The sequence below is a fragment of the Haemaphysalis longicornis genome, unplaced genomic scaffold (genome assembly GCF_048455015.1).
Source record: "Haemaphysalis longicornis isolate Haplotype H1 unplaced genomic scaffold, Haemaphysalis longicornis Haplotype H1 scaffold_1, whole genome shotgun sequence".
Taxonomy (NCBI): domain Eukaryota; kingdom Metazoa; phylum Arthropoda; class Arachnida; order Ixodida; family Ixodidae; genus Haemaphysalis; species Haemaphysalis longicornis.
In genome coordinates, this window is record NW_027526203.1 from 151,347,751 (window position 1) to 151,363,691 (window position 15,941).

The 15,941-nt window shown below is 47.4% G+C and overlaps 1 protein-coding gene across 1 annotated transcript; it reads left to right on the forward strand.

The window, feature by feature from the left end:
- Positions 1 to 2,398: 2,398 nt before the first annotated feature.
- LOC144166614 (uncharacterized) lies at positions 2,399 to 4,109 on the forward strand. The gene has a single exon (XM_077696160.1). The coding sequence runs from the start codon at positions 2,533 to 2,535 to the stop codon at positions 3,943 to 3,945; it is 1,413 nt and encodes a 470-aa protein (XP_077552286.1). The 5' UTR covers positions 2,399 to 2,532; the 3' UTR covers positions 3,946 to 4,109.
- The last annotated feature ends 11,832 nt before the right edge of the window (positions 4,110 to 15,941 follow it).

The following is a 15,941-nucleotide window of genomic DNA, read 5'->3' on the forward strand; positions in this document are numbered from 1 at the left end:
ATGGCCAAGGCGCGGTGCGAAAGTATTGGACAGGTGCGTACGGTTACTTCGTCGGCATGTTCATCTGCGCGTCTCGGATTTACAAGCGTCGCACAAGGCATTGAAGTCGCGCGCACGCGGCACATAATATATATAAGGATTGGCGACCGCATGAGGCGCAAAAAACTACTAGCGCTTGCCTGCCACTTGACTATAGTGCGTTTTTTTCGTGAGTTCTCTGTTATATTTTTTATCACTAGGCCACAGAACAGGGAGCTGCTGGGTGGGCTTCAATGTTGTCCCGTCACGGTCCCTACTGTAGTTTCCTTCCCCCATGCCGGCATGCCGACCTGCCGCATAGGAAGTTGCAGTTTGACATGTATGGAGTATGTCCAGTGCTCCCTCAAGAAATTCGTGTGGGAACGTTTATTTTGGTTCTTTGTATCACCAGATAACCTGCTTCCGGCGGTATTTATATTCGTATAATATACGTAGTTCGATGTGAGTTTTAAATTGCTCACTTCCTTTCGCACAGCGCGAGCACGGAGAATCTCTTCGAGCTGGGAATACATAACACGGCGGAGGAGAACACGGAAGCCCAGCGTGTCGGCCAGATAGAGCGGCTCAAGGGTTCGAGAACGGGGAGGAACATTCTCGCCCGTCTCGGAATGGAGGTGGCGTCCGACCCTCGGAGCCTCGGCAAGCAGGAAGAGCGCGACGTCCCGGCGGCAGTCTGAAACGTCGTTCGAGTGTACCCGTTACCCAAGAACACGGATCCGACCCACAACGCGGACAGGAGAGCGGCCAGAGCGAAGGCTGTGTTGGAACAGCTCCTGAACGTTCCGGGCACCAAATTCGTCGACGCCACGGAGTACGGCGACTGCCGGTGGGGCTTCGCGGCGGTGGTGATAGACGGGAACACGGGAAGACGGGAGTCACGGTGAACGCCGCGAGCGTCGTCACGAGAGGCGCGCAGCAAGCGGAAGAGCTGGCCATCGCCCTGGCCATCGCGGACAAAGAGACGACGACGGTGCTTATGCGGCTAAAAGAGTGCGGTGAGCAATTTGGCCAAGGGTAGGCTGTGCTGTGGAGCAGTGCGGGACCACTGCAGGTGCTCGAGTGGGCGAACATCAGCGGACGCAAGGTGACAATCAAGTGGTTCCTCGCCCACGCGGGGAACGAAGTATCGGAACTCGCCACCAACCACAACGAGACGCCGAACGCAGTCGCGCAAGGATTAGCTGGCCGCGCGGCAGCAGTGGACCCGTCTGCAGAGTGGTGGACTGAGACGAAGGACAGGTACGATACCTTTCAGGGTATCAGCAAAAAATTAGCAGTGGCTTAGCTCGGTTATGCCAGGATATATGTAGCTAAGGTTCAGCTGGTTATTCTTAGGTTTCCTGGTTGTCTAGGATTAGCTGATTGTCATGATTACTGCTGCTAAAACAATTTCCAGTCCAATCCAGTCCAATACAATGCAGTCCAGTCCAGCCCAGTCCAGTCCAGTCCAGTCCAGTCCAGTCCAGTCCAGTCATTGCTCCTCGCGCATGCGCAGCACGGCTCCCCAGGAGCCACGCGAAACGGCTATTAAGTGGCTCCGGCGCACCGTCAGTCTTGGCTACTGTGCAACGGAGACGCACAGCTGGGCACGCGCCGGCGCCACTGCGTCTGCCGCGGCTATGACGTCACTCCTCTGGAATGCGCAGACCGGCGAATGTGCATACCCAGTTCTCTACACAACGGTACTCCAATTGGATTGGATTTACAATCCAAATTAATCCAAATCCAATCCAATCCAATCCAATCCAATCCAATCCAATCCAATCCAATCCAATCCAATGCTCCTCGCGCTTGCGCAGCACGGCCCTTCAGGGTCCACGCGACAGGAGGGTGCTGGCACCGCCGCACTCCGAGCTAACCAGGGAGGAAGCGTCCACGTTCAGACAGCTGCAGATGAATTCAGTGATGACCCTAGTCGTCATGAAACACGTACAGCCAGAACTCTATACGGACGACACGTGCGTGTTGTGTGACAATGCTAGGGCCACGACCGCCTACTTGCTGCGGGACTGTGAAGTGGTAGCGAACGAGGCGGCAACCAGGACCGATCTACCACCGTGGATCCGAAAAGCAGGGCTCAGTTATGACAAGGACACCTATAGTTCATCTCACAAGCTACCTTCAGCAGAGGCCAAAGGCAGAGGCGTGAAGTGGCGGCTCACTACGCCACGGGATATAGTGCCAACTTTTACGTCGAATAAATGACAAACAAAACAAGTCACATTCATACAAAAGACAATGCAGTGTTTTTGCACCACATTTTAACTGTCAGATGTTTGTCGCTTCTAAATTTGCGTTGAATATAATTTTCACGAGGCACAAACCACATTCATAAAACTTTTTAGATATGGTTGCCAAATGGCCAGATTATTGATGAAATTTTGTTTTCTTCTTTAATATAAAACGCTAAAATTGTAACAAGCAATTTTACCTTTAAGTAAACAAACGCGCCTCGAAAGTGCGACGTCGTCATTGGCATCGTCATTCCCAAACATGGCGTGCGTCGGGTCGCCCGTGCGGAATCGTGCGAAGATGCTGTTATATCCGAAACAGGCCAAGCAGTTGGCACTTAATGTTGTTGAGGCACTTCAAAAGGAAGGCGGAATAAGTGCGAGCTTGAACTCTGTTGTGAAAAGAGCAGCAAAATTGACCAATGTGAGTCCGCGCACATTGTACAAGTGGATGGCCGAGTGCAAGCAAACCGGCAAGCCGTTGACCCCCAAAAAGCGTTTGAGCGGCGGCAGAGGCGGACAGCGCAAGAAACGAATGGACAATTTTGACTTGAGTGTCCTGCGAAGAGTCGTGCACAGTTTTTTTAAACGGAACGAACTCCCCAGCGTGCCAAAACTCACGGAATATTTCCGGAATGAGGACGACTTGCCAACTGTGGCGCCTGCGACCATGCACAGGATGCTGAAGAAGCTTGGCTTCAGGTTCAAGAAGCGATCGCGTAACGCACTCCTCATTGAGGCGACGCACATCGTGCAGTGGCGCTGTAAGTACCTGCGCGAAATACAAGAGCTGAGGAGCCAGAACAGAAACATTTTCTATATGGACGAAACGTGGGTGAACGCCGGCCGCACGACTAGCCGAGTGTGGGTCGACGAGACCGTTGAAAGTTACGACCAAGCGAAGCGGCGTGGACTGTCTACAGGCCTGGAAAACCCGAGCGGCAAGGGCGGCAGACTCATCGTCATCCACTGCGGCAACGAGAACGGCTTCGTTGAAGGCGCTGGCGAAGTGTTTCGCGCAAAGAAGGGCACAGGGGACTACCATGACGAAATGAACGGGGCACATTTCGAGAAATGGTTAACGGAAAAGTTGCTGCCCCGACTTCCGTCAAACAGTGTCATTGTCATGGACAATGCGCCGTATCACTCCATGAAGGAAAACAAGGTGCCGCGCATGAGCAGCCTGAAAAAAGATATGCAGGATTGGCTGACACAAAAGGGCATTTCATGGACACAAGGCATGGTGAAGGCAGAGCTCATGAAGCTCGTAGAGAGTGTGCCCACAAGGTGCGACACGTACCGTGTCGACTGCATTGTTGAAGCAGCTGGGCACAAAGTTTTGCGCACACCGCCCTATCATTGCCAGCTCAACCCGATTGAGCTTGTTTGGAGCGACATGAAGGGTTTTGTCGCGCAAGAAAACAGGACCTTCAAGATGCAGCTCTTGGAGGACCTTGTCTGGAAAGGCATCAACCAGGTCACTGCAGCTAAGTGTAAGGCCTACGTGCAGCACACTGAGAACGAAGAGAAGAAAATGGCGAAGCTGGACCACATCATTGACAATGTGGTGGACAACCTTTCGCCCGTGGTCATCAACATGGAAGGCGACAGCAGCAGTGATGACAGCAGCATGAGCGACGGTGATCTGGGATGCGAGCCCCTGAGCTGGGACTGAACAAGGCGTTGGTGCACTGAAGAGATCGTAATCAGCATCACCAACAGCCTACTCAGGTCCACTGCAAGATGAAAGCCTCTCCCATTCACTTCCAACCGCTCCTGTCCTGTGCTGCTCGAGTACATTCTTTGCCCCAGAATTTTTTCATTTCACCCCTCCATGTGTTCACCACAAATGTGTTTATACCTTTTCACGTAAAAAGGTAGGAAGAAAGGACCCTCCTTTTTTTCTCACTGGACCTGTGGTGATTGAAGAAGAAAACAGTTTATGTTCATAGATTAATTTTGCTCATATATTGCAGTTTAGCCTGCACAGATATGTTTCGATTCCCGGCTGCGGCGGCTGCTCTTCTGATGGAGACGAAACGCAAAAACGCCCATGTGTTTGAGATTTCCGAGCACGTTAAAGATCCCGAGGTGGTCAAAATTAATCCGGAGCCCTCTACTCGACACACCTCATCGCCTGTGTAGCGTTGGCGTGTGAAACCCCACAATCAATCAATCACAGATATGTTCCTTCACGCAGTAGGTCGGGTCACGTTTACTTTTTTACTGTATGTCAACAAGATTTTTTTTACATTGTGCTGGTGTTTATGCGAACTGTGATAACAGCTTACGTATTACGAATGCCTAATGATTTGAGTTATTTACTTGCTCCATCTTCTTGGCAGTCACTGCTAGATTCCTACAACCAAGCAGTAAACGTTGTAGGGTGCTTGGTGTTATGAAAAGTCTTTCAAATATACAAACTTATCCTCTTCGTTTTGGCTGTGATATTCATGTGCTGGAAAGGTTAAAGGGGCACTAAAGGCAATATAACATTTCGTTTTAACTAAAAGGTCATGTGTTTTACAACTTCATTGCCTTTGACTCAGTATTTGTTAACACCGTTTCCTCAGGAATTTGCAATTTGTGATGCTGGAAACTGTAGTGCGTGCATAGGGCATTGAAAGCTGTTTATATGTTTTTGGCGTTTTACGGTATTAACCCCCTCCTACTGCTGTGAGTGGTACAGTGAAAGCTCGTTAATTTGAACTTTAATAATTGGAATTTATGAATAATTTGAACTGCAGAATTTGGTCCGGCCAAGCTACATAGAAGCCTACGTATAAAAAAGCCCATTAATTCGAATGGGAGTGGATTCTGCCACGGACGATTCGAACTATATGCCACCACGTCAGGCTCAACGTCTAGCACACGGCCGGAGAAACGCAAAGCACCAGTGCGGCCGTCCGCTTAATGGTCGTCATGGATTGAATTATGCTCGTCTCTTCAGTTTTGAAAGGGGCTTTTCGCTAAATTCGCTCGTTATTGCAAAAAAAGTGCTTGAAGGACAAAAGGCAAATGTCAATGACTTTTTATTACCCTGCAAATTGTTGATGTGCCTGCTGCTTTCTGAAGCAGTAGGCTGCAGATTTCTGAAGTGCAATAAGTATTTTTATTTTGTGTTCACATGCTACAATTACTCAACTGTGTAATTTTGCATGCATGTGCTACACTGGCGTGAAAGGTTTTAATCGTGCCTATTGTGACAGCTTTTGGCACATCACAACTGCCTATTTATTCAGTCATTACATGTTGCTGTTGTCGACAGCTGCTACTGGATATGTATAACTGAGCAGCAAGTGCTGTGAGGTGTTTGGTGCCATGAAAAGCAGTTCAAATGTGTGAACATATAACCTGCTTTGTCTGTGATATTTTGTTTATTACTGTGGTTCGTCTGTGATATTTTATTACTGTGGACACTGTCCAAGCAGGACGGTCAATTCAAGCACGTGCAATAAAACAAGTACATAAATGTTTCAATCCATGACTCCACACTCGTGGTGGGTTAGGCTATTTCCCCCACTTATGGCACGTGGGAAAATAAACGTGAAAATATCAGCTCGTGCAAAGTAGAACGTTTGAGGTTGGCGGTGCTGGGCAAGACTTGTCGAGGGGAATAAAAAATGTGAGGGGTCAAGCACTACTTTGTGATGGAGAAACAGGGTTAACGCACGTTTGGCGGTGGTGGTGAAAGATTTTATTTGAGCTCGGGGGAACGGGGGGGTGGGAGGGGGGTGAATGCTGGCGGACGAAAAGCAGAGAAGGGAATATTGCTGAGCACTCCACACTCTGTCATCCATGTAACCAGTCATACCACTTGTAACAGGTAAAAAAAGTATTTTGTGCATAATAAGTTTTTTGTGCCTGTCCTAAAAGCGCTAGTATTAAACCAAGAGTATAAAACATAGGTATATTAGTCCTTTTTGGTAAGATGACACGTCATCACCCTGCTACAAAGGGGAAACCAATAGCAATCATCATCATCATGGTCAGCCTCCCATGTCTGGAAGGCCACGAGCCACACTGATTTCAGTGTTCGTTGCACCAGGGCAAGTGGCCACTCCGCTGCTGGGCTGGTCAGTGCCGACTGCCACAGCTTAGGGGTGGGGGAGTGAATAGGTGATGGAAGGATGCTCTTGAGGGGGTTCCCTACTGAACAGTCCATTATGGCACACAAGAAATTTCACCTTCAACATTTTCAATCTTCCCCTTACTCGTAATGTTTATACATTATGTTGGTGCAAAAGTGTGGAATAAAATCCCTGTTGATCTTAATAATGATCAAAATTTCTGTGAAAAACCATTTTCTGTTGTCATATGCCGAAGACTGTACCCCGCATTAGAAGTATACATTATTTTCCTGATCGGAGTATGATTATTTGTGTACTATAGCAAAGATTGAGTCCTTCTTTTCTAAATAGGTATTACACGTTATGCATTATGCTGCATCTGTAATTACTAACTTAATTATACCACAGTATATTTGGTATTCTGATAACTAATAATATGACTGCTTGTGACTATGCATTCCCTAAGATGGACTGACAACTAGCCCTTAAATCAAAGTATGCTACACCTTTTTATGTCGCCTCTAAGGAACACCACAACAATTTGTTGTCAAAATCTCGACACCCCCAACAAGACCAGAACCTGTAGTGCGCTAATAGCTGTAGTCAAATTCGGTAGTCATTTCTGTGTGTGAGGGATTAATAGACAGATCAGGCAGGGTAAGAACAGGTGGAGAACAGAGCTGTCATGCCACACATGCACAAGAACGTGCATGGGCTAAAGAATGTGGGATCCCGCTACAATGTAGGACTTCTTTTAAGCCAAAAAGAAATGTAGGCGGGCGGTGCTTGAACTGAAAATATCCAGAAAATACCTAAATTGTTTTCTTTCGAGCGCAGTAGTTTTGGTCACATCGCGTCCCTCACCAGTTCATATTCAGTTGTGCATTATTCACTTGTGCATTTTACAAACAAATATATGCTCTGTAATAACTCATTCCATTTACAAATTTTTGCAGGCGTTCATTACTCGAACTGTGCTGTGAAGAACCCTGCGCGTTTGTGGAAGGTACTCCAGAACCACTTTAAGGCGCACAGCTTCATACTTGTTTCATCACATTTAAGAGTCATGAAAGCATACACAACAGGATTAAGGCGGAATTTCTTGTTGCAGATGCTGGTCCTCAGATGACAGACGCTTTCAGCCTGCAAAGAGGGAAAAAACACAAAAAGAATCAGTCTTCCAGTATGTCAAATCTTGCTTGCACATAGAGCATCCTACCCTTCAAAATGATTTGCCTTACCTTTCTATGGTGATTTAGGTCAGTGGACACTATTTTTACAGCTTACATTACACTGGGACATATTTCGCAGTTGACGCAAGTTATTATTGCGCATGTAATTACACGAGAAATCGAAAGCAGGACTGATTTCCTGTCGCTCTTTTACTCGCAATTTCTCTTCTGCCTAAGCATACGGTTAGGCAGAACGTTTTATATCATATTCTTAGGTTCGCCTATAACTGCGTTTGGCAGGGTCCTCGGAGGCGTTGCCAAATCACCCCCCCCCCCCCTACCCGGCTGGGTAAAATCAAGACAGACTGATCACTTGCAGTTGCGAAACGACACCAGCGAGGATTGCTGTACTGCGCAGGGTCCTCGGAGGCGTTGCGAAATCACCCCCCCCCCCCCCCCCCCCACCCGGCTGGGTAAAATCAAGACAGACTGATCACTTGCAGTTGCGAAACGATACCAGCGAGGATTGCTGTACTGGATGGGAACAGTCTGTCTTGATTTTTACCCAACCGGCCAAACCGCTTCCGCTCACTGACTAGCCAGCGTCACTATCAATAATTAACAGTGACGCTGGCCAGTCAGTGAGCGGAAGCGGTTTGGCCGGCAACCCGGCGTCCTCTGGTGAAACGTGCAAAACTAAAACATTAGGATAGCGTTAGGGCATGTTACATTAGGATAGCGTGAGGGCATATTAGAATGATTCGCGCTTGTTATTTCGTAGCATCTGATTGTTCTTGCGTACTGGGAAACGATCAACACAATTGCAACACCGCATTCTACTCACCTTCCCACGCCCGCAGTCGGAGGGAGTTCCCAGACGAAGAGAGCCTCTGAGTGCGCCGACTCGGCCGGTCGTATTTGGAAGCACATCGGAAGTTCATTCCAGTAAAAGCGTTTGACACGGCAAACTGCGCTAGAGCAATAGTATCACCAAAACACACACTGCACGGCTGCATCGCTGCCTCGACGTTTTGCTCGAAGCTTCGCGCTCGGCTACACAACGCAGGTTGCATCTTGGAGCACAACGGTAACGCGATGTCTCTTCGCTTTTACTTTGTCGCTACGTGAGTGCCACACAAGCGTACAGACGGCTATCCCATGCCACGGCTGCATTCATCGGTGATACCCCGCAAGCCAGCTCCCGCCATATTTGATTACGATGTTGGCGGAGGAATACGTTTACGGAACCGTCCGTGCAGAATTGCCATCTTTCCAATAGCCTCTTCTGATTGGCTTTCAATGTCAAACCAAATTATGAAAGCCAATCGAACTGAGTGCGGAAAACGCCATCTTGATATGGCGGCGTTCACGTAAATTCAAGAGTATTTACCTGATTGGTTACATTTCGTAGCATTCGCAGTGCTGCATGTAGCTTGTGAGATGAACTATAACTATCAGCCGTCCAGCAGGTCCTGGCGGCCCTCGAAAAGCAGCGCCGGAGCGAAAGCTGCGGGGCGACGCCCTCCCTTACGGGGCAGCGGCGCCCAAACCCGTAGCGAGTAGCGAGGGGCGGTCCGAGTAGGGTTGACGTCAGGATCGACGAGTGGCTACGTCCGGGCGCAGTGAACACACTGTCTGTTGCAGGCATTCAATAAAGTCTTCGTGCCATTCCATTTGCTCAGGATTATCCGACACTATATTTTAATAAAGAAAAATCAAATGTAACGTTAATGTAGCGACAAGTTTCAGTGTTGGAACTGAAACTGGAACGCGTTCCTTTCGCAATGAACTTGCAACGGGCACTCGTTTCAAACTTTGTAAGGAACGAGGAACGAGCTTTCGTTCCTGTTTGAGAGGACGGTACACCTTACACCTTCCTCTCAGACAGGAAAGAAAGCTCGTTCCTGTTTGAGAGGAAGGTACACCTTACACCTTCCTCTCAAACAGAAACGAAAGCTCGTTCCTCGTTCCTTACAAAGTTTGAAATGAGTTCCCATTGCACGTTCATTGCGAAAGGAACGCGTTCCAGTTACATTTCCAACACTGAAACTTGTGGCTACATTAACGTTACATTTGATTTACGACCATTATTGTCTGGGAGGTAACGGTACGACACTGCCGCCCCTCCCTTTTTATCGGGTGCCGAATGTCAGGTGCGGCGTCTTCTGCTCCTTTGTGATATTCCGGATCGCCTACGAAGTTTTCCGAACGGCCGATGTGCTCGTTTTAATTTGTACTTCGCACTCCATTTTTTTTACTGTGAAATGCCTGGCTCGGCTGGACGTAACTCAAATCATTCGGTTGAAGTTACGTCGAATGTGACTTCAATTGGAAATTTTTGGTTCCGTCGGACGTAACTGTAGACACTGGCTAAAGTTCCGTAGGAAAAAAAAAAGAAACTTTTGTTTTCAATTTCGGGATCCCTCGGAGGTAATTCTAGACACTGCGTAGAAAAAAATAGTGAAAGAAGAAATGGAGCTTGCTGGTCAGCTGTTGTGGCCTCGCATGACGCGAATAAGGCGACTCTCATAAATTATGTACAAACACACAGAAAAAAACGACCAAGTACGGATGTGCACAGTTGTTATCGTTTTGCGCTTCCTTACCGTTAAACGGATTGCTCAGAATATTTATTGCATACTTCAAATCTGCATACTATGCCGACATTTTGTTATCAATGCTAATGATGCATTGAAAAACTCGTTCCTGCAATCACTGTTGTCTCCTGGTAGCATTTCATTGCCTCTTGTGACGCCAGTGCTGATATTCATCGTGATCAAGTTGTCGAGAAACGCATTCTTTGAATTTGAAACACTTTAATTAGATCAGTTCAGGGGCGTAGCCAGGAATTTTTTTCGGGGGAGGGGGGGGGGGGGGGGCCGCGGTCGACCAAAAGATGGGAGGGGGAAATATGTAGGCAAGGCTCGTTGTTTTTCTAAAGAAGTTTGAAATAACTGATCTTCAACATGCGATTTGTATATGCTGTATGCTAACAGTACAGCACACATTTAGGAGTTTAGATGGTGATGATGATGACCTAAATTCCCATTCGCCGGTCTGTGGGTAGGCCACGGGTGATTCGTTCGTTCGCAGAGCAGGCGGTTATGCGGGCACGCGCTCGTGAACGTGATCATGAGTGGCCTCGTGAGTGGCGCGCGGTCCCCGAAGTTCGTCAGGCGGAAGTGGAGGCCAACACTGGGTGTTTACTATCAAGGTTCGCGTGTTTTAGATTTTCTTTTAGGAAAGGGACTAATAAGTTTTCTTATCAGAAGTACAGTCGAGCACGATTTGAAGGTTATCGCGCCAGCATCGAGCGGCCGAGCGTCTCACCGGCCTCGTAGGCCGTTTGCACGCTTGGGCAAGAGTGGCAAGAGTGTGAAATCTTTCCTTTCATGGTTCCGAAACGAAACCGTTTCGCATGAAAATCAAGATTTCGCACTCTTCTCTCCCTTCTTGGCTGTTCCAGGCTACAACAATGGCCCGCACGACTGACTTGCCATCCTTTGGGTTTCAAGCTTTGCATTCGTTGTTCCAAGCACAGACTTGGTTGCCTTTTATCTACGCCGACAATAGCGAAACTGGCATGGAAGATTTGCTAAAGCTGGTGTTCTGTCTGCTGCATTTGCAAGAGTAGCTTTCCAGCGATAACCTTCGAATCGCACAGGACTGTACGTCGGCACATTCGTATATTATGGCGGTGAAGCTAGCAAACGTGCGTCTTCGTCCTTAAGTAATCGCCTTTTTGTTATTTTTTTTTTGCTAGTAACGGAAACAGTAAACTTACGCTTAGCGGAACACCTTATTGCACTGCTGTTGAATGTTGAGCGTGTTCCACGTTTCTTAAATTTCCTTCTATTTCTAGCCGTTAAATCGAACAGACATGGCTTCAATAAAATTGCGGTTAAGAAAATACAGAATGCTGATTATAACCGAAAGGGAGGTCAAGGAAACAATGGAATAGTGCCAAAAAGACAAATATCCGCAATAAAGGGAACTGCACACTTTTGTTGATGTGGAGGAAATACAAGATGGGCAGAACAATGCTTTTCATACAGCAGAAATTATGGAACTGCAATAGTCAATGAAATGTGATCTCGGTGGAAAAATAAACATATCAAAGATTGATAGTTGACTGAACAAAATACAGTGACATGCTCTGTCATGTTATTACACTTTGCACCCGTGTAAAGACGAGGAATGACACGCTAAAGTCCAGACCACATGTATGCCTATATAGGAGGCTTTTCCTGCTGTTCCGCCTATTCCCGGTCGGGCTGTTCCGCAAGCGGAACAGCGGGACTGCCTCGATGGGCGCGGGGCAGTTTTCCTGTGCAGCTCGCTGTATCCGGCGCAAAATGCAGCCGGGCTTTATATGTCGACATGTACAGCATCTGGAGCGGGCGCAGGGATTAGACGTTGACGTAGCCCTTGTTTTCAGCTTTATATGAACAAAATGTCCTTAAAGCTGCTGGTTCCGCGCATCATCTAGCGGTTCTTCAGGCTACTTACACCGCACCCCAGCCTGGCACGAACCATTTTGGGGGGGCACGGGCCCGGTGTGCCCCTTTCCCTGGCTACGCCCCTGGAGAAGTTGGTTATTAATAACACAAATATGAAAAATACACTACGGCACTCAGTAAAAACTATAGCAGCCCTTTTCTTGCTTTCGATAAAGAAAACTGTTCTATGATGTCATCAAAGTTTGTTTTTACAGTGCCTAATTTTTTCCACACTCAGCAGAGCAACATAAGAAAGTCTGTCATGGGTCCTTGTGGCCCGCAAATAGGAAAGTATGAATTTTAGCTTGTGAAAGGACTTTTCACAGCCAGCGATATGGAAACGGATACGGCTAATTTTATCTTAATCACGACGCAGAAGTCGGAAAATACGTTGTCATCCCCATACTGTATGATAAATTTCAGAAGTTCTGCAGGTTTTAATATTCTCCGGTCAACACGCCGTGAAAACAGAAGTGGGAAATCTAAAGTCTCTTCACAGAGGTCCTGCGCGCTACCGTCGGAACGATAAAACTCGCCAAAGGTGTAACAATTTGTTCTAGCTCGTTCTCGTCGTCACTGTAGCAGAACTTGTTTATGTCCAGGAGAAAGCCAAACTTGGCATCGGTATCCTGCAGGCGAGTAAACCTCTCGTCGATTTCAGAATGAAGACGGTCGAGTGTGGACTTCATGACCGTCTGTATTTTCTGCTTAGCTGCTCACGCTTCTCCTTTCAACTTTTCACCAGACGTCTGTTTTTTTTTCTTTTTTTCTTCTCGAACGCCTTTCAACACTGACATCCCACGGCTCGCAGAGACCAAGCCCTTCATCGTTTCCCTTTCGTCACCTGCGTTTCCCTTTCGTCATGAAACTGTTCTCTAAAAGCGTGAATGTCTAAAGCAGCCTCGTAAAAGTTCATTTTTGAGTCTTGCAGCCTTTAAACACGATGTACTCGAACCAGTATCTTGTTCCAAAAGCCGAGCAAACTAAAAAAAATCATATCTTAACATCCGGTGGTGCAATAGCTAGCATTTCTCGTTTCACTCGTTTCTTTGTCGTTATTTGCCATAACTTGGAAAACTTCAAGTATGTCTTCAAGGGACCTACTGACTGGCTTTACCGCTCTGACACTCCTTGCACTCCGTCTCCGACTCATACTTGACAACAATAGGCACCGCGACTTTTAAATACCAGGATCTCTACAATTTCCTGAACATTGTTCACCTTGCCTTGTAAGAATACCTGCAAAGGGCTAATCGAAATATAAGGGCGCAAATTTTAACCACGCCCTCCCCCCCCCCCATTCCCCCCCTTTCTCGCCGCTGCTGGAATGCAAACGAGAACACATGAAAACACATGCATGCAGCACGCACGCAAACACACTGGATATCATCCCTTGTTGCATCCCGAACACCTTCATCTGGGTGTACCTAAGTACTCATGAATGTGTGCGGCGCTTCCCGACAAGGAGAACAGTTTAACTGCTTGAACAGCGGCATTGTAACACAGGGATAGTGTTGTGCTGTCTATGGTCGGCACATGTATGCGAAAGTTCAATATGTTGTTCCCCTAAGAGTTCACAGGAAAATAATGTTTAACACAGAGGACACGTGTCCAGTGAAAGGAAGAGAGAAAGGAAACACCAACTTTCACTTTCTGCCGGCTGCGCCATTGTTGTGTCGCGTCGGCGACGGCCCCGAAGGGGGAAGCAGGAAACAAACGCTCGAGTCGAAGAGTCAAGCCAAAAAGAGAATAATTTATTCACTCACAACACATACATACACTGGCTGACGTCACAGGTTAGCCCCCTGGTGGTAGAATCACTTGGCATCAAAACCGAAGCCGAAACCGAAAACCCCCAGATACTACAGATAGCTCTGCTGAAGGCGAGGACGAAGAGAGGGGGGCACTCTCGGGGCGCTTTGCCGGGGGATGCGGGGGGCGCCGGCGCCTCGTGTGTGTCCCCTTTCTTTGTCCTCGTCTTCCGCAGAGCTATCCTTGTGTTACAATGCCGTACCAATAAACCCAAGCTAGAACTCTCTGCAACAGTGACTTCTGCAGCTGCGCCGCCCTGCTACTGAAAGATAGCCCCGCTGCCATTTTCCCCCCTAGGGCACCAGTTGGGCAGAGTCGGCTCGGCGCCCCCTCCCAAGTGGCGCCCGGGGCAAATTTGTACCCCCCTGTCCCCCCCTTAGTTACGCCACTGTGTGCCATGGTAAGTAACATTCACCACGAAAAATTAGGCCGATCCGTTAAACCTATTATCATATAACGGGGCAAACTTTCAGAGCTAATATCAGGATCCTAGAGATTCCAATGCAGACCACACAAGTTTAGTAAGCTTGCTCGGCAGCGACAGCTGTCGCAGTATACAATCGGGGTCACGTGTGTTACTGCAGTGCCCCGCGTATACATGAAGCAGCATAGCGCTGTCTGCATAGCAAGGGCTGTTTAGACCGAGGGTCGTTTTCCCCGCGGGTCAATATTCAAGTACCGTGTCGGTCTTCGAGCGGGCTCCACCTTTTCGTTTTCGCGTCCTGTAATATGATCGCAACTCTGAAACAATTCTCAAGCTTGCAACACAGACACAAATCCCAACGGTCTCCCCGGTGCGTACGACCTACGACCTATCTCTTCTTTATTTGTTCTTGTCTACCTGCCTTGAAGTTGGACTTTCTCTGCTTGCCGGGAAACTTGATAGCGCACAGTAACACGGAGCAGGAGCAAGGAGCACGACACAAGAGATAGTAAATTCATTTCTTCTGTTCCGCGGGCGGTATTGCGTTTCAAGATATGTAACCACCCGGACGACTTTACGCTTTTGCCTTTTCTCCACCCTGACCTTCGTCGCCGGGGTTGACTATTGCGGCCGTCGGCAAAACTCTGCTTTAGAAAAACAAGGGAAAGAAATTTGGCTCCAATCAATGCTGTGAAGGTGGTTTTACTGGGAAGCTGTAAACGACAGCCATAACGATTACACATGCGACGTCACTTGAATTCACACACGTGGCTCTACGAATAGTGAAACCTGGCGCCTTTACTTTCCGTGGTTTAACCATGGCGGCCTGAAATGAACAGAATGAGTTGCTATACCGGTCTCCCTTTTCATGTGTGCAATCCTGTTGAAGTCACTACTTGATTTCTATGCTGTTGGATACTTTTGCACTCTGAGTAGCTTACACTGTAAAAATGTTTCCATTGAACAAAACAAATTTTGTGGCAGCTGTCGTGCCAGAAATTTTCTATCAAGTGATATGTTTTCTATTTTTCATGTCTGTTATTTTACAAGTATTTTCGGTTTCTCACTACAAAAATGTATGTCAATTCCCTGTTTTCGGTTTTTAGTTTTCTGTTTTTTTTACAAAATTGTGTTATTTAAGGTCTTGTTTTACTCCTCAGAAAATTTGTGAACCTTCTGTTTTTCATCAGCTTTTTTAGAGACGGTTTGTGTTGTGCATACATCGTTTCTTCTTACCAAAATCGTAAAAATCACTGTTTCAATAAGTATACGGTAGAAGCACCGATCTCAAAATAAGTCAAAGCACAAATATTCAGCACCTTGACACAATTTCGGTTATAGTCCTTCATAAAATATGTTTTCTGTTACTTTTTAAAATCTTGGAAGTACTGCAGTTGACTTTGCGGCTTTATGGTTCAAAGTTGCGAAGAATCCTACCTTGAAAAATAAACATCGCCCTGTATCATTTTGTCTGGAACTGCCAACACGACTACAAGTGTACAGTACATAGCATAAAGTGACTACTCAGGCACACCACAGGACATGGTGCCCAAGCAACCATGTACGTCCGTGGGACGTCCGAAGAACAGCCGGACGTCCATTGCCGAGAACGGACGTCCAGCGTACGTACAGTACACATCCATTTTTGGACATACATTTCTGGATGTACGTCGGACATCCAGCAGCAGACGAAA

Excerpts from the sequence above, each read along its gene's own strand:
- LOC144166614 (XM_077696160.1), top strand. The coding sequence starts at position 2,533 with ATGGCGTGCGTCGGGTCGCCCGTGCGGAATCGTGCGAAGATGCTGTTA.